Raw genomic sequence first — 27,112 nt, 5'->3', positions numbered from 1 at the left:
CTTCTCTCGCATATGTGTGTATGTATTGCCTTAAGTATAACCTGACCCACAGCTGACCCTATTCTTCAGTGATATCAGCACGGCTGTGTAAATTTATACGAGCATTGTCGACGATTTGAAGACGTTGAATGGGCCTTGTAGATGTTTAGCTTTGGTGTGTCTGAACCATATTTAAATGGGTCAGGTATCGCAATTTCCTTGATCTTTTCAAATAACTGTATTATAAAAAAAGACCTTTTAGTAATGTTAAGAAATCTTCGCATATCATGTAACATTAGATTAGAGCGTGAACAGAGACTGCAGCTTCACTGACATTGCATGTATATGTGTTGAAAATAAAGCCGCTGGTTCTCAGGCATACACGACTTTTGAGCAGATATATTTAGAGTTATAAAGGAGTCAAACAAGTTTTGTGGATAGAAACTTTATGGGCTTTATAATATGAACAGATTTTATTAAGGTTATTATTTGCTTTAATTGAGGGGTTTACAATCATCTGTGGAATTTTAGAAATTGTGATTTATTGCTCATTTTTATTATGCAATTTGTAATTTAGCTTATTTTTTTGGCTTTTATTGATTCTTGCGGTGAGAGTTATTACTTTATTAGGTAATATTATGTAATTATATACATTTGTTTTTTTTTTGTTTTTTTTGTTTGCACAGTATGTATTGTAGAGCTTTGAGTTTAAGAAAAACACTGCATGACTACAATTTATTATTATTATTATTATTGTAACCCACTGGTGCTACTGCACCCAGCCCGATCTAAGCTGGGATCGAACCAGCGATTCTTTCCATGGGAGTTGGTTGCTCTAACAAGGAGGCAAGACCATGGCCTCTAACGTCTGTCGCTAGAGCACCTTTTGAGGTCAGAGGAGTGTGGTTTACCTGCATAGCATTTCGCTAGCTGGCCTCTGTTACACTCACCCCTAAACCTCACTCCCATCCCGCATAAGCCCCCATGTGTGACCCCACCAGTACTAATGCACCTAGCCTACTCTGAGCTGGGATCGAACCGGCAATTCTTAGCATTGGAATGGGGATGCTCTAACAAGGAAACTGAAAACCATGGCCTCTAGCATCTGTTGAGGTCAGAGGAGTGGGGTTTACCTGCATAGCACTTCGCTAGCTGGCCTTCATTACATTATTATTATAATTAAAATGTTTTTATTGTAAACTATATATGAAGTTGTGTTAGTGTCAAAAAACCTTTGCAACATATTTCATTGTCTTTTCAGTTTTTTTTTTGTTAATAAACAACACAGAATATGTTTTATTTAAAAATTAATAATAATATAATTATTAAAACAGGGATTAAGAATTACAATGTAAAAAGTGAACATAAATTTAAAAATTATCAAAAAAAAGAATAAAAATAAATAAATAAATAAATAAAATCATGCAATAGATTGAGCTGGAAAAAATAGGTGTTATCAATTAAACTAATTTAAGTTGATACAGATGTTCTAAATACTAATCTGTCATAGTAAAAACATGGTATTACAATTTTTCCTCAGTTTTAGCTAAAAAAAAACCCCAACAAAAAACGTTGTTTTGTACTCTCAAATTTCTAATTAATCTAAAAAATGATTAAAATTGTCTAATCTCATGACCCATTTAAAAAAATGAAATAAAAATGTAAATACAATAAATAAAAAAGAAGTTAAATAAACCACTTTTGTTGAGACTTCATCTTGGCATGCATGATTGAAATATTTGTCATTAATTCCATTATGTGTCTTAATTACGAAAAATATCCACTAAAGGGAAACACAGAGCAACAAGTCCTGAAGATTGAATCAAAGTCAGCACTGTGAACATCCTGTTCTCATCTCTCTTTCTCTGTGTGTTCCTCCAGGGTTTATTCTGTGCCAGCGGAACAAGGACACAAAGCTGCTGTCTAACCATCAGGGCCTTTTCATATCTCCTCTCCACTGGATCCTTCAGGGACGTGCTGAACGCATGCGATTTCTCATCCAAAAATCTCTTTCTTTAAATATATAGCCAATTCTATAACGACAGATGAGAATGTATCGCTCTCGTGAATTCTCAAAGAATAGTTTTAAATGCACAAAGTGCGCCATTTATGCACACATGCCATATGTCGCACTCACAAAGTCCTTGAACTGTGCTCCTATTCACCTGCAATGTTTATTTCTTTATTTAAATCCAGGCTCGAAGGTGAAGTGTGTAATATGTTCAGCCTTTTAGACATAAGTAAGCCATTCATGGTTGTTTTTTTCCACATGAAAAGTATAAACAAACATTGTGGTTGTGCTTATTTGATGGAACAACATGGGCTCAACCAATGGCAAGAATCTGGGGCCAATGATGAAAAAAAGCAAACAAACAGCTGCTTATTTTTCCATTTCCAGTACTCTGATATTAACCGGCCACAGTGCTTACAAAATCTACCCAGTTAACAGATAAAACTGGTCTTTGGCTCTCTGATTATTTGACAAAAGAGAGAAAGAAGTATATAGAGAGAGAAAAGTGAGTGGAAAAGTGGCTTCTGAACACTTACTTGTTGAGCGGTGAATTAATCAGCAGCTTTAAAAGATGTTGTTTTCTTTTCCCTCTCTTTCGCTGTGGCCAAACTCCTCTACAAGCACTGCAGATTGTAAATAGCTGTGGGATGCTGGGTCGCAGATTGATGCTTCATATATACTGCTAGCTTTAATGGGGATGGAGAGAATCTGATAGAATAAGGACACAGAAAGACACACGACACTTATAGAACAGAACGAAAGCAAGTTTCCATAACATATCAATCACATTTACTTGGACACCAATAATCTGATTTTAATACAATTGAGACAATATTCTGATTAAGAGCCTACCATGTAAACAGAGATTTTTGATTAATTTAATCCCATTAAGGTCATAATCGAACCAAACAGAAATGGAATTAAGACATGTGGAGTATGCCGATTTTAGTCGCATTATTGAAGTGCAGTACAGACATGTAAACATCTTAACTATTACCATAGTGTATTACTTGTCGCCGCATTTTGCGACAGGATAATCCATACACACACGGCTGTTTGACACTATTTTCTGCATCTACCGTGTCAGTGAAGGACCACAGACACCTGCATTGCAAGATGCAGAGTTTTTTTTTCCTTTCCATTTGCCGTGCGGTATCAAATTCCATAAAAACATCAGTCCTTACTTCATACTCGCATCCAATACCACAGTTTGTCACGCAGGGGCATGCATGAAATGTTCCTGAATGTAAGTGAAACTGTCGGACTGCAGTTAAAGCCGACAAATCAAAAATGAAACACCCTGAAATTCCATGAAACTTTGGAGAAAAGGTGGATAGCGCGGTGACGCAATGACGTTAATCAAACTGTGCTATAACATGTAAAACGGGATTATTAAAGGAACATTCAAAAAGCAACTTATGTAAACACCTTAATCATATTATTTAGATTAAGGCAAATAATAGGATTACTGATGTCCATGTAAACGTTTTCAATCAATCAATCAATCAACCAACCACTGGACTAAACTACCAAACAAGCAATCAATCAACCAATCACCCAATCAATGAACCAACCTATCAATCAATCAATCAATCATTCAATCAATCAATCAATCAATCAATCAATCAATCAATCAATCAATCAATCAATCAATCAATCAATCAATCAATCAATCAATCAATCAATCAATCAATCAATCAAATCAACTAACCAACTAACCAACCAACCAATTAACCAAATAACCAATCAAATTAATCAATCAATCAAAACAATTGTAATTTGGCCTAGTTTATATCTTGTGATTCATAGAAAAATCACAATTGCAAAATGGCAAGACAGAAACTGAAATATTGAGGTAATTTTGCACCATTTGGATTTTTCTGTAACACTTTAGTTTAATTAACATTTCACACCATTAACTACTGGCTTATTACCTGCTTATTATTAGGATGTTAACTGTTTTTTTAGCACTTATAAAGTATGATCTTATTTTACCATATGTTTACTCAAAGCCTAACCCCAACTACCTTACCATTAATAAGCAGCTAATTAGTACTGAACTAAAAGTCTTTGTGCTAAAAGTCTAAAAGTTTGTTCATAGTGTGAATTGTACATTGAAATAAAGCGTGACTGATTTCTTCTTCTTAGAAGGGTTTTATAGACTTAAATTCATACATGGACAGTGGACACAATAGAAAAAAGTATACAATTATAAAATAACAAGAAACTCAGAATTACACAATCTAGGCTCATTCTGATCACGTACCCCTATATACATTTCTGGAGAGAGCAAAATACGTCCCAGGAGACGTTTTTTTGCAGTTTTTGTTTTCACGAATCCACTAGAGGCCGCTGTGTACGCTTTTTCAGATCTCAAATTTCTCTCGCAAGTCCCATTCACGCATGCTGTTCTCACGTTAATTTACCAGAGGCCGCTGTCGACTGACTAACTGACCAACCGACTGATACCCCCACCCTCTCCCTTCCTTAAACCCAACCAATAAAATCTTAAAAATCACCTATTTACCCGCCCACCTCCTTCCCTAAACCCAATCGACAATTTGGAAAAGCAATCCAGGAAAAGAAAAGCCGCCTCATTTTTACCATGATTTTACCACATTCTCACCCTGCTATTTACTTGTTTATTTCATTTTTTTGGCTTTTGTTTTTGTCTTACCTGTTCATACGTCATACCGCCTGTAGCGTATCTCTTAAAGATGAAATGGTTCTGGCTACATAATTTGTGATCTCCAGAAACGTATATAGGGCTACGTTTTCAGAATGAGCCTACTGTATGTTGGAATTTGTATGACAGAATTTGAACCTTTTTTGCTAAGTTGTATCGCAAATTTGAGCTATTACCTTTGTGAGTTCATATCTTGTTAATTTGTAAAAACAAACAAACAAAAAGTCTGCAGAAAATTGAACTCTGAGTTGCGAGATATAAACTCCCATATTTCTTCATTCACGCTGTTCTTCTCATTTCCAGTTATTAACTTTGCAACCTGTGAGTTTAAGAACTCAATTCTGAGTAAATGTCAGAATTCATACAAAACAAAAAAAAAAACAGATTACATACAGTAGTAGAAAATACCGTGACAGAGAATTGTAAAAAATAAAGTCTGAATTAGAAGTTCTCACCTTGCAGTTGGTTTATATGAGGTAAAAAAGATGTCACAATTACCTGTATTTTTAATTATCATTATTTTTCATGGTAAAGAAACCAGCCTTTCGAACAGTAGGGTCCAAAAGTCTATTAATGGAAATATTTAGCAAATATTCTTTTGTTGGAAATTTTGCTCAAATTATTTGATTATATGAGTTTACCAATAAATGAATATAGTTTGCAATGTTAACAAACCTTATATTAAATTACAACTACAGTATTTAAATATAGGTCTAAAACTCGATTCCTGGAGTGTCGAAGCTCTGCACAGTTCTGCTTCAACCCTAATCATACACAGCTGATCCAACTAATCAAGGTGTTTAAGACTACTAGAGACTATTAAGCAGGTGTAAGTTGGAGGTGGTTGGAGCTAAACTATGCAGAGCTGCGGCACTCCAGGAATTGAGTTTAAGACCATTGATTTAAATGTATATTTTCAGTTTTCCAGTGTGGACTTTTGGACTTGTCTGTGTCTACAGCATCATCGACCGAAACTAAGACATTATATAGCACGCTACTTACTTTTATCTTCCCCCTTTCTCTCTCATCTTCCTTTTTTCCTTCCATTTTTTAGATTAAAATGGAAATCAATCAAAGCCCTTTTAGTCAGAGTCTCAAGACGCCCTGTGTCTCGGCTCTTTATTCGGAATTTACACAAAGGCGGCAGGCTGGCAAACACTTTTAACACACTCTGTCGTGAGGAGAAAGTTTTTCATCACTTTCTTACAGTACAGTTCATTCATGAATGAAAATTTAACTCATTCTTTACTCACCCTCATGACATTCCAGATCTGTATGAAGGTCAAAGCATCAAAATGCAATTACTTTTACTAATTTGATCAAAATGGATAGTATATTTTGAACAGGTGGTGTTGAGGTTAATATTACAAATATAGATGAAATAGTTTCCTCATCAATCAGTGTAACAAAAACTGTAATTTTGACTTTATTCATATACATATTCATTCATTCATTTTCCTTCGGCTTAGTACCAATACACTCTCGCATTCCCACACACATTCATACACTATAGCCAATTTAGTCTATCCAATTAACCTATAGTGCATGTCTTTGGACTGTGGGGGAAACCAGAGCACCCGGAGGAAACCCATGAACACTGGGAGAACATGCAAACTCCACACAGACATGCCAAATGACCGAGATGGGACTTGAACCAGCGAACTTCTTGCTGTGAGGGGACAGTGCTAACCACTGAGCCAACGTGCTGGCAAACCCAAAACAATGTACTAATTTTGACTTGTACATGTAAATATAGATTGAAGAATATTTGATCATCGGCTCAAATAGCCTAGTGGTACTGTGCGCTGACATATAGCACCGACGTGCTCACGGCGACCCAAGTTCAATTCCCAGCTCAATGTCCTTTGGCAATTCTTCGCCTTTCTCTGTTCCTAATGCTTTCCTGTCTGAAATATCTACTGTCCTATCACAATAAAGGTGAAAACCCATAAAAAGATAATTATAAAAAAAAGAAAATGTGATCCTTTAACTTTTTTATTGCGTTTAAACTATTTTAAAGCTTATTTCTGAAAGATTAAAGGTTTAATATGACAATTAATAATTATTTTGGGGCCAAACTGTTGTCCTTAAATATAGTCTTATATTGTCACATAGTAATTCTTGTTCTGAATACACCTGACAAGATTGTTTTGGTATATAAATCAGTGTTACACTGACATTTTATTTTAGTCAATGTCTTCTGTAAATCGTAGTAAAAAATTAAAAGTAATATTAAACAGAAAACATTCCTAAATATGAAACAAACAAAAATGGATGAATATTAAGGGGTCCAAACAACACCACCACCACAAAAACAAACAATCATTAAAATAATAATAATAATAATCAAAAAATAAAAATTATATATATATATATATATATATATATATATATATATATATATATATATATATATATATATATATTCTAAATTATACTGTGTTCCAAAGAAAATTATAAGAAAAAATATATACTGTGTTCCAAAGAAAATTTTAAGTCAGATAGATTTGAAACGACATGAGTGTATGTAAAAAAAAAACCCAAAAATTATATATTATTTTAAAAATAATATATACAGAATGTAGGTGTCTGTGTGTTATGAAATGAAGCTGTCTGTTCATCTGGCCTATTCATATACAGTCCTCAGCATAATTGAGTACACCCCACTTTGAAAATGATTATTTTTATCCATTTCTTAGTGAATAAAGGCAATGTATTTGGGTGTATTTAAATAAAACAGATTTATTAAACATATTTTTTTAAAACAATATTTTACTTAACAAAAATCTTTAGAAATTGAAAGATGATACAATTAAATTCAAGCAAAATATTGGAAAATAAAATCACAACCTACAAATATTTTTGCCTTTCTTGATTTTTCCTCTGTTTTAAATTTGCATATAATATTTTTTCTATTACATATAAATTTGCCTGTACTAGTTTTTGGACCGTCATCGTAAGTTATTTTGTTAGATAAGCTCCAGATTTGGCTTCAGTACGGACTAATATAATGTTAATGCACAAAGATAATATTGTATAGCTTCCTATTAAAAATATGAAATTAAAAGATAGATTTGTGAGGGGTGTACTTATATATGCTGAGCACTGTATACACCTACAGTATATAGACAAAAACAAGATCTCCCAGATATCTTTCATAAAAAAAGGTTTCCATTTCCTTTCTAGCTTTGTTTCTTGATTACCTGCTTTTCTTGAGCTTGCCGCTTTTCTATTTAAATCGAAATGAAATCCAATCTCACACACATCAAACAGCTCAAGCTTGTTACTGTGATGCGTGCGGGTGTGTATAAAGGCATTAGTGTGTAACATTAATCAAGATTTGCAATATAGCTATTCTGGTAAATCATTCACTAAAAGTGTCCTAAGACAATAGCATTTCAGATAACTGCAATTGGAAATCAGACAAAAGCAGAACATTTCAGCTCCTCTGAGTCGCTCCGAAAGCCAGTTTTGTTGTATTTTTCTCCTTTTTTGTAATAGAGATTTGTTTATATAAATATATATATATTAAAGCTGTTGGGCTTCATTAACTCCAACAACTTTCCTTGGGGATTTTTTTTTTTTTTTTTTTTTTGGGCAGGTGGCTTTATTCCGTGTGAAGGGAATTTATACTTCTGTACAAAATCAATGTGTTTGATATTATTATATATCTTTATATATATTTAGTGCTAAGCAAAGATTAATTGTGATTAATCGCATCCAAAATAAAAGTTTGTTTTGATATGTGTGTGTGTACTGTGTATATTTATTATGCATATATAAATACACACATGCATGCATATATTTGAGAAAATGTTTAATTATATTTAGATATAAAATATCAGCCTGATCTCATGAGGAAACTTAACTTTTTCATACTTCATCAGTTTGGCGTACTACTGGGGTAAAATTAATTTTCATATTTTAAAGACATGGCGCAGAAAAATATAATGTAATTCAGTGCTTCTTGTTTGGTTTGATACCCACTTCATATCGTGTCTCAGCCAGGCAGTGAAGATTGCAATTTTTTAAAGAAATCAGATCTTAAACGTGGCGATGACAATTTACTGGAAGCCCTGGGGCTGGCTGACTGAAATTAAAAGTTTGTGTGCATATACCCCATTCATAAGAATTCATATGAGTTCCGTCATACAGAAACACACAATTTTAAAAAGGAGGCGTGGCACCAAACCCCACCCCTAAATCCAACCGGCATTAGAGGATAAACAAATCCAGCCTAATCAGACGAGGACACAGATATCTTTTACATTTTGTCAATGTAGTGGCTAATTCATACGAGTTCAGTCGTACAAAAACGTACGATTTTAAAAGGGAGGCGTGACACCCAACTCCACCCCTAAATCCAACCGTCATTGGAGGATGAGCAAATCCAGCCTGATCTCACGAGGAAATGTAACTATTTTATGTTTGTCAGTTTAGTGGCTAAATCGTACAAATTTATATGAGTTCAGTCATATGAAAACATACAATTTTAAAAAGGAGGTGTGGCACCAAATCCCATTCCTAAACCCAAACGTCATTGGAAGATGAACAAAACTGGAGGATGAACAAAACCAGACTAATCTCATGAGGAAACATAACTAACTTTTGTCAGTTTAGTGGCTAATTCGTACAAATTCATGTGTTCAGTCATATGGAAACGTAAAATTTTTAAAAAGGAGGCGTGGCACCAAATCCCACCCCTAAATCCAACCATCATTGGGGGATGAGCAAATCGTACTAAGGGCCTACTCACACTATGCTATCCGAACCATGCCCAGGCCTGTTTCCCAGATCGTTTGAGAAGTGTGAGTGCTCTGAATCGGGCTCAGGCACGGTTCACTTGGCCGGCCCTGGCCCGGTTGGAAGAGGTGTGCCAGAGTGCAGTTCACTTGCCCCAAACTGACGACGAGACGTGACTTTTACGGGATTGTTTCACATGGATTTATTAATCATTCTTACTGTTCAATGAACGCAAACTTTTGTAGTTTTTTAAAGACGCAAACCACTCAATGTACGACAGCTGCACCTTTCGCAAACCTCCTAATTCCTGCAGCACGAGGACTTTATGATTGTTTATGAGCACCAAAAGTGGCTGATCTGTTCGGCGAAACACTTAACTGCTTGTCACTGCATCCCAAACAACTAAAACAATATAACTAAAGAAATCTCCACTGTGCTGAGCGAAAGCGCTTACTGAACAGCGTATCAGATGACGTAAGCATGCTCAGGCCCGAATGTAATGTGAGTGTGGGCCATCGGGGGAGACGGGAGGGGGGACAAGCGTGCTTTGACCCGGTTCAAGGCAACTGTACATAGTGTGAGTACGCCCTAAATGTATGAATTAGATCCTACGAATTCATACGAATTAGCCACTAAATCAAAAAGTTACGAATTGCTGTAAGATATCATTGTTTTTTTATGCATGTAAAATATATAAAAACTTTAAGGACAAAAATTCAATACAACAAATATTATTATGTTGCTTGAAATAATTTTAATAAATTAATCAGGTTTCAACAACATTTTTTAACTTAAAGTTTAACTGAATATTTTTAGTCAGCTTGATTGATGTTAGTTGAGATTACCAGAAAAGCTCATTTGATTCAACTTAAAATGGGTATGGCAGCAATATTTTTAGTGTATATAAAACACACACACACACACACACACACACACACACACACACACACACACACACACATACATACGTACATACATACACATATCTAATGCCAAAGCAAACTTTTCTTTTAGTTGCGATTAACTGCGATCAATCTTTGCGCACTAATATATATATATATATATTTTTTTTCATTTAAGAAACTCCACAAGCCAAAATAACCTTCAGCTCACAGATTCTAATTTCAGTTACCATTTTCACTTTAAAGTTGATGTGAGAAAAGAGCGGAAAAAATGCAGATGTAGGTTTTCTTTCTGAAGGTCAATCGCAACCGCCTTTGAAAGATGAAAAATCACAGGAGATTGTATTGTATTTCCTTTCAATGACAGCCGGTTCTGACATCAGCGCGTTTTTCTTTTACATTATGTAAGGTATTCTTGTTAGCAATACTTAAACCAGTTTTATGAACAGTTAATGAGGAATGAAAAAGATTGAACATTTATATTTTCCTTTTGGATATTATCTGTAGTGCTTTACTTTGTAGTAACATCAGGTGTCACTGGATAATAAATCATATGCATAACTTGCTCAGTGTAATATACTAAACTCCCAGTACATGAGAATATACAGTCTTCCTTACGATTATCATTACTAATGGATATTTGTTTGATTTCTACTGAAGTTCCAAAGATTATGCCTGTTGCTGTATATATTTTTTAAAAGATGACCTATCATATTTGGTAAATGAGACATATTTTAAATAAATATTATTGTTCTCAACAACTGGGCTAGTAGTGTGTGTGTGTTTGATCAATGTGGAAAATAATATCAAGATTAAATAGTTTTACACCAGGACTTTTATTTGATTTTATTTTAAAATCCAAATTTAGTCATACCTGCTCATCGTATCACTCAAAGCGTGATATTTGTGACCTATGCTACAATAAATGAGTTTTTTAAATTAGTTATTATTGTTAATATGGAAATTATTAAAAGTTCTAATAATGATATTACTTTTGCTGTTTTTTATCATTCTCATACTGTTTTATTTTTTACTTCGAGTTTTATTTCACTTTTTTTCTAACTAATTTATATTTTATTTCAGCTATAACTTAGTGACCAATTATTAATTTGAATAAATACTTCAGTGTGTTTGTCTTAACTATTAAAAAATTATTTATATATATATATATATATATATATATATATATATATATATATATATATATATATATATATATATATATATATATATATATATATATATATATATATATATATATATATATATATACATACAGTGTTGGGAAAAGCTACTTTTGAAAAAAGTAATAATGAGTTACTCCCCGAAAAAGTAACTAGTTGCATTACTTAGTTACATTTTATGGCAAGTAGTGTGTTATGTTGTTTTTGAGTTACTTTTGCATTACTTTTTCTGACCTTTGCTGAGGCTTGGTCTCTTTCAGAACTTTTTTTCCCCTATTTTTTTTAAATAGAGAAGCTCTGCAATTAACAACACACGGTATAACCTTCATTTCCCCCCCAAAACAAACAAACAAAAAAAAAAAACATAAAAGAATTATGTACAATGATACAAGCTGTATATACAGATTAATGACATTTTAAAGTGATATGTTTGCTACTTTTGTACTTTTTGTCTTATTAAAAAGTAAAATCACTGTCCATTTAGATAATCCTATATATATATATATATATATATATATATATATATATATATATATATATATATATATATATATATATATATATATATATATATATATTGTTTATAAAAGAGCATATTCTGCAACAAATCATGTCTTATGCAAGAACAACAAAAAAAAAAAAAACAGTTTTCAATTCACAACAGCTTTCTGAGCACGTATGCTAATGGCAAATGCCACACAGAGATGCTCTTGATATTTTCATTTTTTCCACTGACATCAGCATAAACCCATTTTCCACTTTTGACAAGCCGGTGATGCTCGAGCGAGATAAGTAACATGAAACTTCACTTACTTTACACTCAGACGTAACACACACAGATAAAACTATATATATATATATATATATATATATATATATATATATATATATATATATATATATATATATATATATATATATATATATATATATATATATATATATATATATATATATATATATATATATTCACAGGGACAAGATGAAGACGCTGAATTCAGACACATGAATCACTTGAACAGACCCTGTTTTTTTTATTCCCTACTCACGGGAGAAACACTAATAAATCTGAATGCCTCTTGAGGGCGCCGGCGAGCCACACAGCGCTTCTAGATGACTGACACATCTGAGGACGCACACTATTGAAATAATAATCATAAAACGCAAGTACAGGTCTATGTTGTACAAAGTTTGAGGCTTAAACAGAGCGGTTTGGAGCAGGAGAGCGGAGGGATGAAGGGATTTTTGAGTCTGAGGCGCGTGATTACGCTGGGATCTGCCGGAGTCCCAGCCGTTGTGTTACCGCTGGCGTTTATCTTATTCCCCCGCGCCTCAGTGTGACAAACCAGCAAATCAGGCTGAAATAATGAACAGAAACACACAACCTCTCCATCTTGTCCTTATGATGCTGTTCTCACAAGGGGGAAATAAAAGTCTGTAACCGCTGTAGAAACGGGTCTGACTGGCTCCTCTGTGTTCTCCTGCTGCTCTTCTGTTTATTGATCAAGACGAGGAGGAGTGTTAACTTCTGGTCACCTCGTATGAACTAGATGCATGGAGAAAAAATGGGTAGGAAAATGATTAGTTTGTGAGTTCAAATTCAGTTTACTCAAGTAGAATGAGTCAAAAAAACAAGGTAGGGATTTCTTCACAAGGCAACTCTTGAGGGAAAATTAACCATGGTTTTATTTTAGCAAAAGTAAAGCAACCATTTTGTTTTTCGGCATAGGCCATTAGCTAAAATTGGTCATGAACTGAGAAATCCAAATTGGAATTCACAGCCCACGTGGTGATTATATTATCAAAAACTTGTTATTATACTTATGGTAATGATAAATAAGCTAGAGTGGTCATAAACTGCCCTTTTTGTTTATTTTATATGCTAGTGTTCTCTATGATCAACTTATAAATCTGATAAATTTCTATATATATTCTATAAATTTTCTGGTATTTAGGGGAGCGTGAGGCACAAAGTAACGCAGGGTAAAATGTAACACAAAGTTTTAGGGTATTTACTCAGAGTTAAGCATGCTTTTAAGGTTTTCACCTTTGCCAATTATTGAAAAAGTTCAGCAAAATTTGGATGAGAAATGAAGGAGAAACCATTTTTGCAACGTAAAAGTATTTTTTATTATAGTAGATATTTTTTATTTTAAAAACATGTGTGAAAGTATGTACGTAAAATCTTATATTGTTGTGATTACCGTCTTCTAGGCTAAAAGATGAAACCATTTTAATGGATGTAAAAAAAAAAACAAAAACAAAAAAAAAAACTGACTGCTAGCCAGTTTTGAGGAAAACACGACACAACGGGGGTTAGTTGTAACAGGGTGTTACAATTAAGCCACACACTGTTGGACACCAATTAAACTAACAAATAATAATTTTTGAATTTTGAGTGTAATGTAGGAAAGCTCTTTCCAGTTTCACTTCCTTTCTGTCGGTTGTGGGTTGCATTTTCTATTTAATTATTTGGCTACTTTAATAATGTGCCGTGGTGGCCAAAATGTTTCTTTCTTGTGAATACAAAATGAAAATTAACAATATCTTAATGGGCATCTCGCATTGGTTACATGGCAACCCAACGTTGAGAGGGAGCAAGTAAAAGATGGCACGTCACATATTAAAGTGTTAGAAGTGTTGTTTGGTGTGCAGAAAGTCAGTCATTGCTTTAACATGGATACTGTATCTACAAGTATTACTATATATCAGAGAAGACTATGTAAATATTTTCTTTATGCGAATCCATCAATTATCTTTATCTTAAGCTACTTTTTTGTTCATTTTGGGCAGGGTTTGAGTAGTCATTGGCCTGGAAAATATTCTTGAACCTGGTTAAATGCTTTACTACATATACCATGGTTAAACTATCGTTAGTGTAGCAAAAAACATTGTTCAGTTGCAATTACTAAAGTTTAAATACAAAATTTTTTTTGCATTTTCATTTTTAATAAAACCATAACAATTTTCATTGTGAATTGTTTTTATAGGTTTTTCTGTTCTCAAACATTTCAGATTAATACAAAATCTTTCAATTGTCAAATAAGAATTATGTATTTTTACTTAATAAATTCTGTTTATTATTTTTTACACCAATAATGTCCTGTGAGAATGCTTTTAAAAGATAGTTTTGTTATGCCTCTATAATGTTTTTTTTTTTTTGTCTTTAATGTCCTACTGAAGAAAAAAGAAGTCCTCATCTTGAATGACCTGAGGGTAAATTAACAGCAAATATAGATTGTGTGTGTCTACTTATGTGCACTATCTATTTACAGTAAAAGCATTCCCAGGACGTCATTGGTGTGGAAAAGATTATAAATTGGATTTTAATGGGTGAGTAAATTGATAACACATTTTCATTTCTGGGTGAACAGTCTGTTTAAAATCAACATGTAATTAAAATCAACAATTCTTACTTATTTATGAAATATTAAAGTGCTTATTATAAATCATTTATACACAAACATCATAATTTGTTCAATAAAAAAATACACTGTAAAAGTGCTGGCTTCCACACATGTTGTCCCAAGACAAATTGAACAAGTTAACTTAATTGTTTTTACAAATTTATGTGGATTGAACATAAAATAAGTAAGTTGTCCTAAAAAACTTAAGAATTGTGTTGCATTTTATATAAATAGATTGAACAAGCAGCAAAAGTCATATTTTGACTGAATGCCTTAAAAATCTTAAATTGACTATACCAACATCTCTTCTACAGTACAATGAAGTGTTTACCTGAATAAGGGCAAGGCGACCTGTCAATGGCCCCTTTCACACAGTGATACTGTTAAATATGTGGAAAATTTTCAGAACGACTCAGATAAATAAAAAAAACGTGCTGTTCACACAGGCAATGACGTTCCGGAATTTTTCTGAAAAAGACCATTCACACATCCATTCCAAAATACCGGTAATTCTGACATAATTAACCATAAATGACCTCTAAATGACTGCGCTTGTATCTGTAAACATAGAAAGGGTCGGGGCTCTTGTTGATGGTTTCGCTTTTATTTAAAGCTTTAGCATTCATGCAGCTGCTTTTGTCCCTGAGATATCCAAAGGCAGAACCGCGAACCGCAGCTAAATGTTTACACATTTGATAACATTACAAATTCTGTGGATGATAAGTAATGTGAACAACCTTGATGAAACATGAGGAACTCTTTCGCATGCCGAGATCTACATAATATGTGTGTGCTGGCACTCACCGAAGCACTTCTTCACATGCACATGCGTCAAGCTACTAAAGCAGAGCTTGAAGGTAAACAAACAGCGGTTTATCATAAGCATGTTACCGATATATTTTTACACAGTTGGCATTAAGAAGGAACATAGAAACATTATTTGACCAACATCTAGCAGCTAAATGTGTCTGGAAAAATATTCAGAAGCTTTTATTTTCATAAACGGAGCGGATGTGAATGCGTCTGAGTGTTCTGATTGGCTGGAGTAGACGTCTCACGTCAACGTCAACTCTAATTCTAAATGTGAATTCTAAATGTAAACGCGCTCTTCCTTCTGCGTTCACACAGAGCAGCATTCCAGCAAATTACCGGTAACATTACAACTCTTTCAAGAAAATTGCCAGAATTAATTTACCAGTATTTTAAAAAAGAGCATGTTCACACATGATCCCTTTCCGCAAAATTGACGGTAATTTTCCGGAAAGGTCTGTATGTGTGAAAGGAGCTATTCACATGAGATCCACCAATAGCAAACAACTATCCATTTGATTGATTGATTGATTCATATATTAATTTTCCTTTGGCTTAGTTCCTTATTTATCAGAGGTCACCACAGCAGAATGAACCCCGAAACCCTAAACTCCACACAGAAATGCCAACTGGTCCAGCCGGGACTCGAACCAGCAACCTCCTTGCTGTGAGGCGACAGTGCTAACCACTGAGCCAATGTGCTGCCCTCCATTTGATTCTTGATTGACAAATTAACACCCCCCCCCCCCAATATTTTTTTCTAATATAAATCAGAATATAAGTAGAAAATACACAACTGCTATTTGCACTTCATGCTGACTTTAATAAGCCAAGTGGAAGTTGCAAAGCATACGCTCTACATGACTTCTAAATAACTAAATTTAACCTTCACTGCAAAAGTCATACAATGCTACTTTACAGCCCCCAGGGCATTAAATATTCCAATAAATATAACATTAATGGTGCGTTAAAGCCTTCAGTGGGTTTTTTCGCAGCAGCTCGATGAGAGGCAAGGCCACGTCAACAACCGATTTCTCTCCAGGTAAAGTGTTACCGCTTGTTGCTATTTTGCAGAGAAAGAAAATTATGCCTTTTTTGCCTTAATAGCCGAGACCATTTGAAAAGGCCTTTCATAGAAAAGCATGTCATTATTCCTCTCTTATATTACTGAAATTATATACTGTTTTGTTGTCTCTTTTGCACAAGTCAATTCGGTTGACATTCTGCTCACGCAATTGCTGTGTTTTTTCATTTTTTAATTTTCATTTTAAAATGGCACAGACAGGTGTATAATAAGCACATTACGAATAAACTCTTTGCATTCATCATATGTGGCAAGATTGAAATCACGGGCTTTGGAACGATCTATATAAAATCGCCCTAATGGTGTCCAAACACAACAGAGTCTGTAATGATTATAAAAACACATCGGAAAGCTACAAAACAAGCCAAACACATGCAGATAGAGCACAATGGCTATGTGCGGAGGAGCATATGACATTTACTTTATAGCATGTACTGTATACTAGGCGCAGTATATGAATGTTACCCTATTAACTACTAGTTTGAACAAATGGTGTGTTAAAATGAGGTCAAAGCAAGTGTTATTGTGTAAACTAACTGTGAGACATATTTTACACAAAGCATAACATGACCAGTCCTATTTAAAAAAAATCTCACAAACTACACTCACCGGCCACTTTATTAGGTACACCTGACCAACTGCTTATCACAGGGATCACATGGCAACCACTCAATGCATTTAAGCATGTAGACATGATTAAGATGATCTACTGCAGTTCAAACTGAGCATCAGAATGAGGAAGAAAGGTGATTTAGGTGACTGAACATGGCATGATTGTTAGTGCCAGAGGGGCTGGTCTGAGTATTTCAGAAACTGCTGATGTACTGAGATTTTCATGCACAACCATCTTTAGAATGTACAGAGAATGGTCTGAAAATGATAAAATGTCCAGTGAGTGGCAGTTCTGTGGGTGCAAATGGCTTGTTGATGAGAGAGGAGAATGGTCAGACTGGTTCAAGCTGATAGAAAGGCAACAGCAACTCAAATAACCACTCGTTACAACTGAGGTGTGCAGAAGAGCATCTCTGAATGCATAACAGATTTGCATCATGGATGTGCAGCCGACAAATCTGCAGCAACTGCATAACGCTATCAGGTCAATATGGACCAAAATCTCTGATGAATATTTCCAGCACCTTGTTGAATCTATGCTATGAAGCATTACGACAGTTCTGAAGGCAAAAGGGGGTCCAACCCGGTACTAATAAGGTGTACCTAATAAAGTGGCCGGTAAGTGTATATAAAACAGAGATAAATATATACAATATATTTTATACAATATTTACTTTCCTCATAGAAAACATTCTGCAATTTTCTTTACCAAAATACTTTATTGTGATTTATTTTATAAGCCTTTGCCCATGTGGACCCCAAAAAAATTACCAACTTTTACTTGTATTTCTATAATCATTTTCACCACAATGTCATTAATACAAGGTACACACACACACACACACACACACACACACACAGACCAAAGAGTTTGTTCTCACCTTCCTTTGCCTATTCGGCAGCGTGGCATTCGTTTCACTTTGCCACCTTTCAGATGGAGGAGGAATGAAAAAAGAGAAGAAAGAGCTTTATGGATTTGAAAGGTAACGCTTTCTAAAAGCAATCAGGACTGAAGCTGAAGTGACTTACAGCCAAGCACCAAGATGCCCATCACGAAGAGTATAGCAGCGATGACCAGACCTACTCGACGCAGAGATGAGTAATCTGAAAACACACCATCATATTATACACTCAACATCAAGACAAAACACAAAGAAAAACACAGCTGAAGAGTGGAAAAACGTAAAGGTTAGATTATGCCCAAAAACAAAACCTGATTCATTGGATTTACAAATTTTTTTAAGGTAAGTGGCTGCAAACAATTTATATGGGCTGAATTTAAACAAACAAATGAAATTTAGTAATGTACAGCTTAATTTGCTTGTTTAAATTCAGTCCATTTACATTGTCTGCAACAACTTACATAAAAAAAAATGTAGTCAATCCAGTAAATATTTTGTTTTCAGTATGTAAAGTTCATGACTGTGGCTGAGGGGTTTTGTTCAGTATTAACTATGATGTCTGCATTTACAAGCACTGTTAATAAGTGAATAATTAAACAGATCCTTACCGTAATGAAACGGCTCATCCCATCTCTTATCTGTTAAGGGAAATTGCACAATTTAGAGAGGTTCTGACATTGCAAACAAGACCTGAAATCAGTCCACATGTCTAAAACACATTATGAACTCTTCCATTTTTGTAATATGCAAGATAAGTCACCATAGTAAATGTGTGGGTGTGTGTAAGCATATTCATGTTCATTATGAGTCTGCTGTGTTTTATGGGTCTAATGGGACAACTCAGTCTCAGGACTTTTGCGTTTGCCCATCCACCCTGAATGACCTCCAACATGGATATGCTATGATCCAGTCAGAGACGCTGCTTATGCAAATGACTTCACTTGATGGGTGGAAAGTATTTATTTTTTTATTACAAATTTAAAAAATTCATGGTGGATTTTAAAGGGATCTCTTACCCCAAATTACCATCAAAATGTAATATAAAATTATATTATATTATATTATATTATATTATATTATATTATATTATGTTATATTATATTATATTATATTATATTATATTATATTATATTATATTATATTATATTATATTATGTTATGTTATGTTATATTATATTATATTATATTATTATATTATTATATAATTAATTATATAGGCATTATTTATTCATCATTACCACCATTATTCAAATAAAACTTAAAGCACTGTTTGTTACTTGAATGTATATAGTGAGGGAAATAAGTATTCAACATGTCACCATTTTTTCTCTGAAAACAAGTTTCTAAAGGTGCCGTTGACTTGAAATATTCACTAGATGTTGATAACAACCAAAGTAATCCATCTATGCAAAGAAAACAGCTAATTATGCTTAATTAACAAATTTAGTTATGCTTAATAAAATGAAATGACACAGGGAAAAAAGTATTGAACACATGAAGAAAGGAAAGTGTAGAAAGGCAGTGAAAGCCCAGACAGCAGCTAAAATTTCTCAGTAGTTATTCAGCAACCCTCTGCCCTTTGTAAGTGTAAATTAATATGAAGATGAAACCAGGGTGCACATTTCAGCACGACAATGATCTAAAACACAGCCAAGGAAAGGAAAATCAAGCTCTAAATGGCCCAGAGAATCACCTGACTTCAAAAAATACAAAATAAAGATCAGTTTGGACAGACAAAACCACCTATCTATCTATCTATCTATCTATCTATCTATCTATCTATCTATCTATCTATCTATCTATCTATCTATCTATCTATCCATCCATCCATCCATCCATCCATCCATCCATCCATCCATCCATCCATCCATCCATCCATCCATCCATCCATCCATCTATCTATCTATCTATCTATCTATCTATCTATCTATCTAACTTTGGACAGTATATACAAAATAATAATGACACATGTTGAAAATGATGCATCACAGACAACATTTTTCATTGATTTGTTCACAGATAAAAGTGATGAGAAACTTTACCCCATCTCACGGCTTGGCTGGCGGTTGTGGTCCCTGCAATGAGAAAATGAGAGACGGTGAGGTCAGAGTAAAAGACAAGCACAGAAACCTAATCTAGCGTGTGCATTCTTTCCTCAAATTCACACAATTATAAATAGGAGTCAGCTTTTGAATCCCGTTTTTATGTCCATAAATGTAGGTTGACAGCAAAGACTTTCGGTGTGAAAAGCAGACGCTTCCCCTTATCGCAATCCTATGGATTTGTCCGTAATTGCTTCTAATTAAATTCCAGCAGCACTCATTCTCTGTCCGGTCCTGTCTTTCAAATTCAATTTTTGCATATTTCAATGGCGCCGCTCTCCCAGGATATATGCTTGGTTGATTCTTCATAAAGCATATCAGCTCGCCACGACAGTGCTCCTCAATCCCGCCGAAATGCCGCATTATCTTTAAGCCTCTCAGCATGGAAAGAGCGTTGAACATTTTCTAATTACCTGCTAATTAGTTTCTAAGTTATGTGTGCCCTTGATATGAATTGCATGAGTAAAGAGGAAGCCTCTCAGCTATTCATGCAATCCTCGGCTCTTTTTTCTCTCCCCCAATCCCACAATCCCACACTCAGAGTCCTTTTGTTTTTAACCAAAGTTATACTTCAGTCTGGGGCAACAGACGTCAGAAATCCTATGTGGGATAGTTAAAAAAAACACTCTTTGACATCTTTCAAGTTTGATGTGGCGAAGTATTTACAATGATGATAAATTTCACCAACTTTTTATGAACGCACCGAATTTTCACCTGCCAATAATGATTACACGAAAATAACATTTGGGTTTATGACTAAAGATGATTAGATTAGATTAGATTCAACTTTATTGTCATTACACATGTACAAGTACAAGGCAACGAAATGCAGTTTAGGTCTAACCAGCAGTGCAATAGCAGCAAGTGCAGGATACAGGTATAAGTTATAAAGTGCAGTTATAGAAAAACTATGGTAATATTTACAGATGGATGTACTATCAACATTATATACAGGTTGTATTAGCTATGAACAGAGATTTGCATAAATGAATATATGTACATGATGCTATTAATAATCAGGAGTGGCAGATAGATAAACATAATTACAAATTACAAATGTCCATGTGCTGTGGGTATGTACAGTTCAAGTAAATGAATCAGTGCAATGAATATGTGCAAACTTTAAATGTGCAAATGTTAAATAGTGCAGTGATTGTGAGGAGTATAAGTTAAAGGAGTGTGGGGGGTGTATTGGGGGGGCAAAAGAGTCAGTGAGGGGCAGAGTTCAAAAGGAAGACAGCTCTGGGGAAAAAGCTGTTCCTCAGTCTGCTGGTTTTTGTCCGGGGGAGCCTGAAGCGCCTGCCGGAAGGCAGGAGAGAAAACAGTCTGTGAGCAGGGTGAGAGGTGTCCTTAAGAATACTGCGTGCTCGGCGCAGACAGTGTTTCTTCTGGATGTCCTCAATGGCTGGCAGTGTAGTCCCTGTGATGCGTTGGGCAGTTTTCACCACCCGCTGCAGTTCCTTACGCTCAGCAACAGAGCAGCTTCCATACCAGACTGTGACGCAGTTGGTCAGGATGCTTTCTATTGTGCAGCGGTAGAAGTTCACCAGGACGGCTGATGAAAGCTGGTTCTTCTTAAGTTGCCTCAAGAAGAATAGGCGCTGATGAGCCTTCTTGACCAGGCTGGAGGTGTTGGTGGTCCAGGAAAGGTCCTTTGAGATGTGGGTCCCCAGGAACTTGAAGGATGAGACAGGCTCAACGACCATCCCATTAATGTGGATGGGATCATGCGAGCCTGTTCGTCCCTTCCTGAAGTCCACAATGAGCTCCTTGGTCTTATTGGTGTTAAGGAGCAGATTATTGTCGGTGCACCAAGTGGCCAGATGCTGTATCTCCTCCCTGTAGGCAGTCTCATCATTATTGCTGATTAGACCAATCACTGTGGTGTCATCTGCAAATTTGATGATGGTGTTGGATCTGTTCACAGGCCTACAGTCGATGGTAAAAAGGGAGTAGAGGAAGGGGCTCAGCACGCAGCCCTGTGGTACACCAGTGTTGAGTGTGATGGTGGTGGAGCAGATGTGGCCTGATCTAACATTCTGAGGTCTGTTAGTCAGAAAGTCCATAACCCAGTTGCAGAGAGACGTGTCGATATCCAGGTCTCTGAGTTTGATCAGTAGCTTAGAGGGTATGACAGTGTTGAATGCTGAGCTGAAGTCAACAAACAGCATTCGTGCATAAGTGTTTTTATTGTCCAGGTGTGTGAGTACAGAGTGCAGTGCTATGGAGACAGCATCTTCTGTGCTCCTGTTGCCACGGTAGGCAAACTGATGTGGGTCCAGTGTGGATGGCAGAGAGTCTTTCAGATGTGCCAGGACCAACCGCTCGAAGCACTTCATGATGATGGGTGTGAGTGCTACAGGGCGGTAGTCATTCAGGCATGTTGGGCTGGAGTGTTTGGGCACCGGCACAATAGAGGTGGTTTTAAAGCATGTTGGCACAGTTGCTAGGTTAAGTGACAGGTTGAAAATGTCTGTGAACACCCCAGTGAGCTGTTCTGCACATGCTTTGAGGACGCGCCCAGGAATACCGTCTGGTCCAGCAGCCTTACGCACATTGATCCGACTCAGTGCAGTGTAGACTTCTGAGGAGGTGAGTGTGATAGGTGAGTGGTCGGTTGAGGTAGTGTTCCTGGTGTAGGGTTCTGTATTGTCTCTTTCAAAGCGGGCATAAAAGTCATTTAGCTCGTTCAGGAAGTAGACATTTGTGGCTGTGGGGGTGGACTGGCTGGGTTTGTAGTTGCTGATGGCCTGGATGCCCTGCCACATGCGCCGAGGATCAGAGTTGGAAAAGTGCTCCTCTAGCTTTAGCTTGTAGCAGTGCTTGGCCTTTTTGATGCCCCTCTTCAGATTAGCCCTGGAAGTGCTGTAGGCCTGTGCATCCCCTGATCTGAATGCAGTGTTGCGTGCCTTCAGCAGGAGGCGCACCTCCTTGTTCATCCATGGCTTTTGATTTGGGTATGTGGTGATCTGTTTCTGGGTTGTAACACTGTCTATGGTGGTGTTGATATATTCCAGAACAGAGGAAGTGTAACTGTCAATGTCTGTGTGAGAGCCACATGTGGCCTGGGAAGCAAACATACTCCAGTCTGTGTGTTCAAACCTGTCCTGGAGTGTGGAGTCCACCCCCGCTGGCCACACTTTGATGGTCCTTACTGATGGCTTCACACGGTTGACGATGGGTGAGTATTTGGGGGTGAGAAACAAACAAAGGTGATCTGATTGACCCAAGTGGGGGAGGGGGGTCACAGCATATGCTTCAGCCATGTTTGTGTAAACTTGGTCTAAAGTTTTGTTTCCCCTTGTGTGGCAGAAAATGTTCTGATGGAATTTGGGGAGCACTGTCTTTAAGTTTGAGTGATTAAAATCCCCCGCAACAATAAAAGCAGCCTCCGGGTGAGCAGTCTGTTGTTTGCTGATGGCTGCATGAAGTTCATTCATAGCAAGCTTGGCATCAGCGTCGGGAGGGATATAAGCAGCAGTTATTATGGTGGAGGTGAACTCCCGTGGCAGATAAAACGGTCTACATTTAACCATTAGAAATTCCAGGTTAACAGAGCAATGTCTCCCAACGACGACAGAGTTTGTGCACCAAGCTTTGTTAATATAAATGCATAATCCTCCGCCTCTGGTCTTACCGGAGTCATCCGCCGTTCTGTCTGCTCGGAATGTTTGATGCTCCGTTAGCGATATAGCGTTGTCTGGTATCCCGCTGTTTAGCCATGTTTCTGTGAAAATCATGACATTACAGTTCCATAATCTTTTGCTGTGGTTGATGCGCAGTCGAATCTCATCCATTTTGTTCACCAGTGACCGTACATTGGCGAGAAAGATGCTGGGTAAAGAGAGCCGGTGTGGTGTTAGCTTTAGCTTAGCTCTTAGACCGCCGCGCTTCCCCCGTCTTTGTTTACGTTCTCTGCGCCGCCTTCGAGCACTTCCGCCCGGCCGTGTAGGGCTGTGAGTCCCGGGTGTTCTGGCGATCTCAGGGATGAGTCGAAGATTGTTAATAAAACTGTCCGGAGTGCACAAACCAATATCCAAGATGTCCTGTCGGGTGTACGATGTAAAGGCACTGCTGTTCTGCACGAACAGACCCGAAATGAGCAGGAATAATACCGCAAAATTGCAGAAACTGGAGAGATATACATATATTTTTCCTAAAAGGAAAAATAGCTGGAAATTTGAACCGAAAAAAGTGTATGGTACCCTGTACTGTCCAACAGTGTTCAGTGCACTGGTTTCACTCTCCCTAGAGCTGTAGTCACTGTGTAGTGCAAATTGGCCTACACTAATGAACCCATTCATTTCAATGGCTTGTGCCATGCAGGCGTGATTTGTTGCAAGTGTAAAGTGCAGCAAAGCATACTGTCAACTAACTCTAATATAACTAACACATAATCACATATTGTATGGTTAAAAAACACTGATTGTTGGACATTTTTTTAAGTTTGATGTGCGGAGGTATTTCATGTCCATAGACAATGGTGGTAATTATCACCTACTTTTTTAATGAATACATCAAATTATCGACTGCCAAAAATGATTACCAGAAAATAAAATTTTGGGATTTTAACTAAAAGAAAAAACTGGCAGGAAATTTGCACCTAAAAAAGTCTATGCTGCTGCATAATGTCTAACAGTGTTCAGTGTGCTGCTTTCACTCTCCCTATAGCTGTGGTCACTGCGTAGTGTGAAGCGGCGTTCACACCAGATGCAGAAAACTCTGAGCTACACTAGAAAACCCATTCATTTCAATGGCTTGAGCCGGGCAAGGGCGATTTGTTGCAGCGCCAGCCTAAGCGCAACAGCAGTAAAGCATACTTACAACTAACTCTAATCTAACTAACACTCAGAGTCCTTCTGTTTTTACCATGGTTTTACTTCAGTCTGGGGCAACAGACGTCAGAAATCACACATTGTATGGTTAAAAAACACTGATTCTTGGACATTTTTCAAGTTTGATGTGCGGAGGTATTTCATGTCCATAGACAATGGTGGTAATTATCACTTACTTTTTTAATGGATACACCGAATTATCGACTGCCAAAAATGATTACCAGAAAATAAAATTTTGGGATTTTGACTAAAAGAAAAAACTGGCAGGAAATATGCACCGAAAAAAGTCTATGCTGCTGCGTAATGTCTAACAGTGTTCAGTGTGCTGCTTTCACTCTCCCTATAGCTGTGGTCACTGCGTAGTGTGAAGCGGCGTTCACACCAGATGCAGAAAACGCTGAGCTACACTAGAAAACCCATTCATTTCAATGGCTTGAGCTGGTTAAGGGCGATTTGTTGCAGCGCCAGCCTAAGCGCAACAGCAGTAAAGCATACTTACAACTAACTCTAATCTAACTAACACTCAGAGTCCTTCTGTTTTTACCATAGTTATACTTCAGTCTGGGGCAACAGACGTCAGAAATCACATATTGTATGGTTAAAAAACACTGATTCTTTGCCATCTTTCAAGTTTGATAAGCAGAGATTTATCTTTATAGACATTAGTGGTAATTTTCACCTACTTTTTTATGAATGCACCAAATTATCGAAAATGATTACTCAAAAACAACATTTAGTGACTTTAGAAACACTACCTGGCTGACACACTGATTTTTTATACCTATACAAGAGAACCAAAGCTTACGCTGAGTGGTGGATGTCTTGCTGGAGGTCACAGGAATGGTCATTGTGGCGTCTGTACAGATGTTTCTGACCATGGTAGGTTCAGAGAGGTTAAACTGCTGAGGCTCTGGGCTCATTGTGACTCCTGTCTGGTTATCTGAAGGAACAATGTGAACCGTTTTGTTATTGAATTGCACTGCATTTAGGATATGAGATGGAGATAGAAGCCAGAACAAATAGCACCAGTTTATTATGCCACCCGAAATCAATTTCTCAACAGCTCAAACTTTACAGATTACGCTATCAAGGTAAGTGGAACTGTCGTTACACATTTTGTACTGGATCTGTAACTCAGTTTAGCTTTATTGGAAACACTTAGATTTAAAATAGCAGACAAATTGGAAGCAAATATAGATTAAATACATAAAAACAACATAGCAAGTCTATAAAACATAATAGGCAATGAGAAGAAATAAAAATCCTACCAAGATCCTTTATCGTGGGTGCATCTGTGTTAAATGTGGAGCTTTCCGGTGGTGGTGAAGTCTCTGTTTCTGTCAAGTTTTCAACTGCATACGCTTTATAAACAGAAAAAACATACTTTTTGGGTTAGAAAAACACATCGACAACTCATAATTCAATTCAATTCAAGCTTACTTGCATAGCGCTTTTCACAATAATTATCATTCCAAATGGTAAGAGTTTGGGTGAAGAAGTCTTGTGTTTCCCTTTTAAGTAATAAAGAGTAAGCGGGAATCTATATCTGTGGTCATTTGGATGCTGATCATACTCTCATATATTTTGGAGTTGCCGGAAAGTACGTTTTCTGGGATACCGTTCAAGATCTTGGGATATTGATTTCCCGAGGGAACTTTCAACAATGTGCCTTGGCAACTTTTCAAATAATATTGGGAAGGCTGATGGGTATCTTATGATATTATTTATAGCGCATAAAAAGACCATTACCAGAAAATGGCATAAGCAAACACCCACTTAAAATGGACAATGGATGGAAACCTATTGCGTGGAAGAACTCCCTCACGGTATCATTTATTTATTACAAAGTTACAGT

At 36.2% G+C, this 27,112-nt stretch overlaps 2 protein-coding genes across 4 annotated transcripts in view; one reads left to right on the top strand and one right to left on the bottom strand.

Moving 5' to 3' along the window:
- Positions 1-2,266, top strand: part of si:dkey-262k9.2 (uncharacterized) — a 43,097-nt gene extending 40,831 nt beyond the window's left edge. For both annotated transcript variants that reach the window (XM_056473413.1, XM_056473414.1), the window contains exon 8: positions 1,861-2,266. In XM_056473413.1, the coding sequence (XP_056329388.1) occupies positions 1,861-1,906 (46 nt within the window). In that variant the 3' untranslated portion in view covers positions 1,907-2,266. The remainder of the gene's footprint in view (positions 1-1,860) is intronic.
- Positions 2,267-12,519: 10,253 nt separating this feature from the next.
- Positions 12,520-27,112, bottom strand: part of fxyd5 (FXYD domain containing ion transport regulator 5) — a 28,205-nt gene continuing 13,612 nt past the window's right edge. For both annotated transcript variants that reach the window (XM_056473923.1, XM_056473924.1), the window contains exons 3-9: positions 26,526-26,618; positions 26,063-26,197; positions 20,363-20,395; positions 18,929-18,958; positions 18,448-18,522; positions 18,300-18,345; positions 12,520-13,051 (exon numbers count right to left, since the gene is read on the bottom strand). In XM_056473923.1, the coding sequence (XP_056329898.1) occupies positions 13,027-13,051; positions 18,300-18,345; positions 18,448-18,522; positions 18,929-18,958; positions 20,363-20,395; positions 26,063-26,197; positions 26,526-26,618 (437 nt within the window). In that variant the 3' untranslated portion in view covers positions 12,520-13,026. The remainder of the gene's footprint in view (positions 13,052-18,299; positions 18,346-18,447; positions 18,523-18,928; positions 18,959-20,362; positions 20,396-26,062; positions 26,198-26,525; positions 26,619-27,112) is intronic.

This window comes from Danio aesculapii, chromosome 15 (genome assembly GCF_903798145.1).
Source record: "Danio aesculapii chromosome 15, fDanAes4.1, whole genome shotgun sequence".
In the NCBI taxonomy this organism is placed as follows: domain Eukaryota; kingdom Metazoa; phylum Chordata; class Actinopteri; order Cypriniformes; family Danionidae; genus Danio; species Danio aesculapii.
This window is presented reverse-complemented; position numbering and strand designations above follow the sequence as displayed.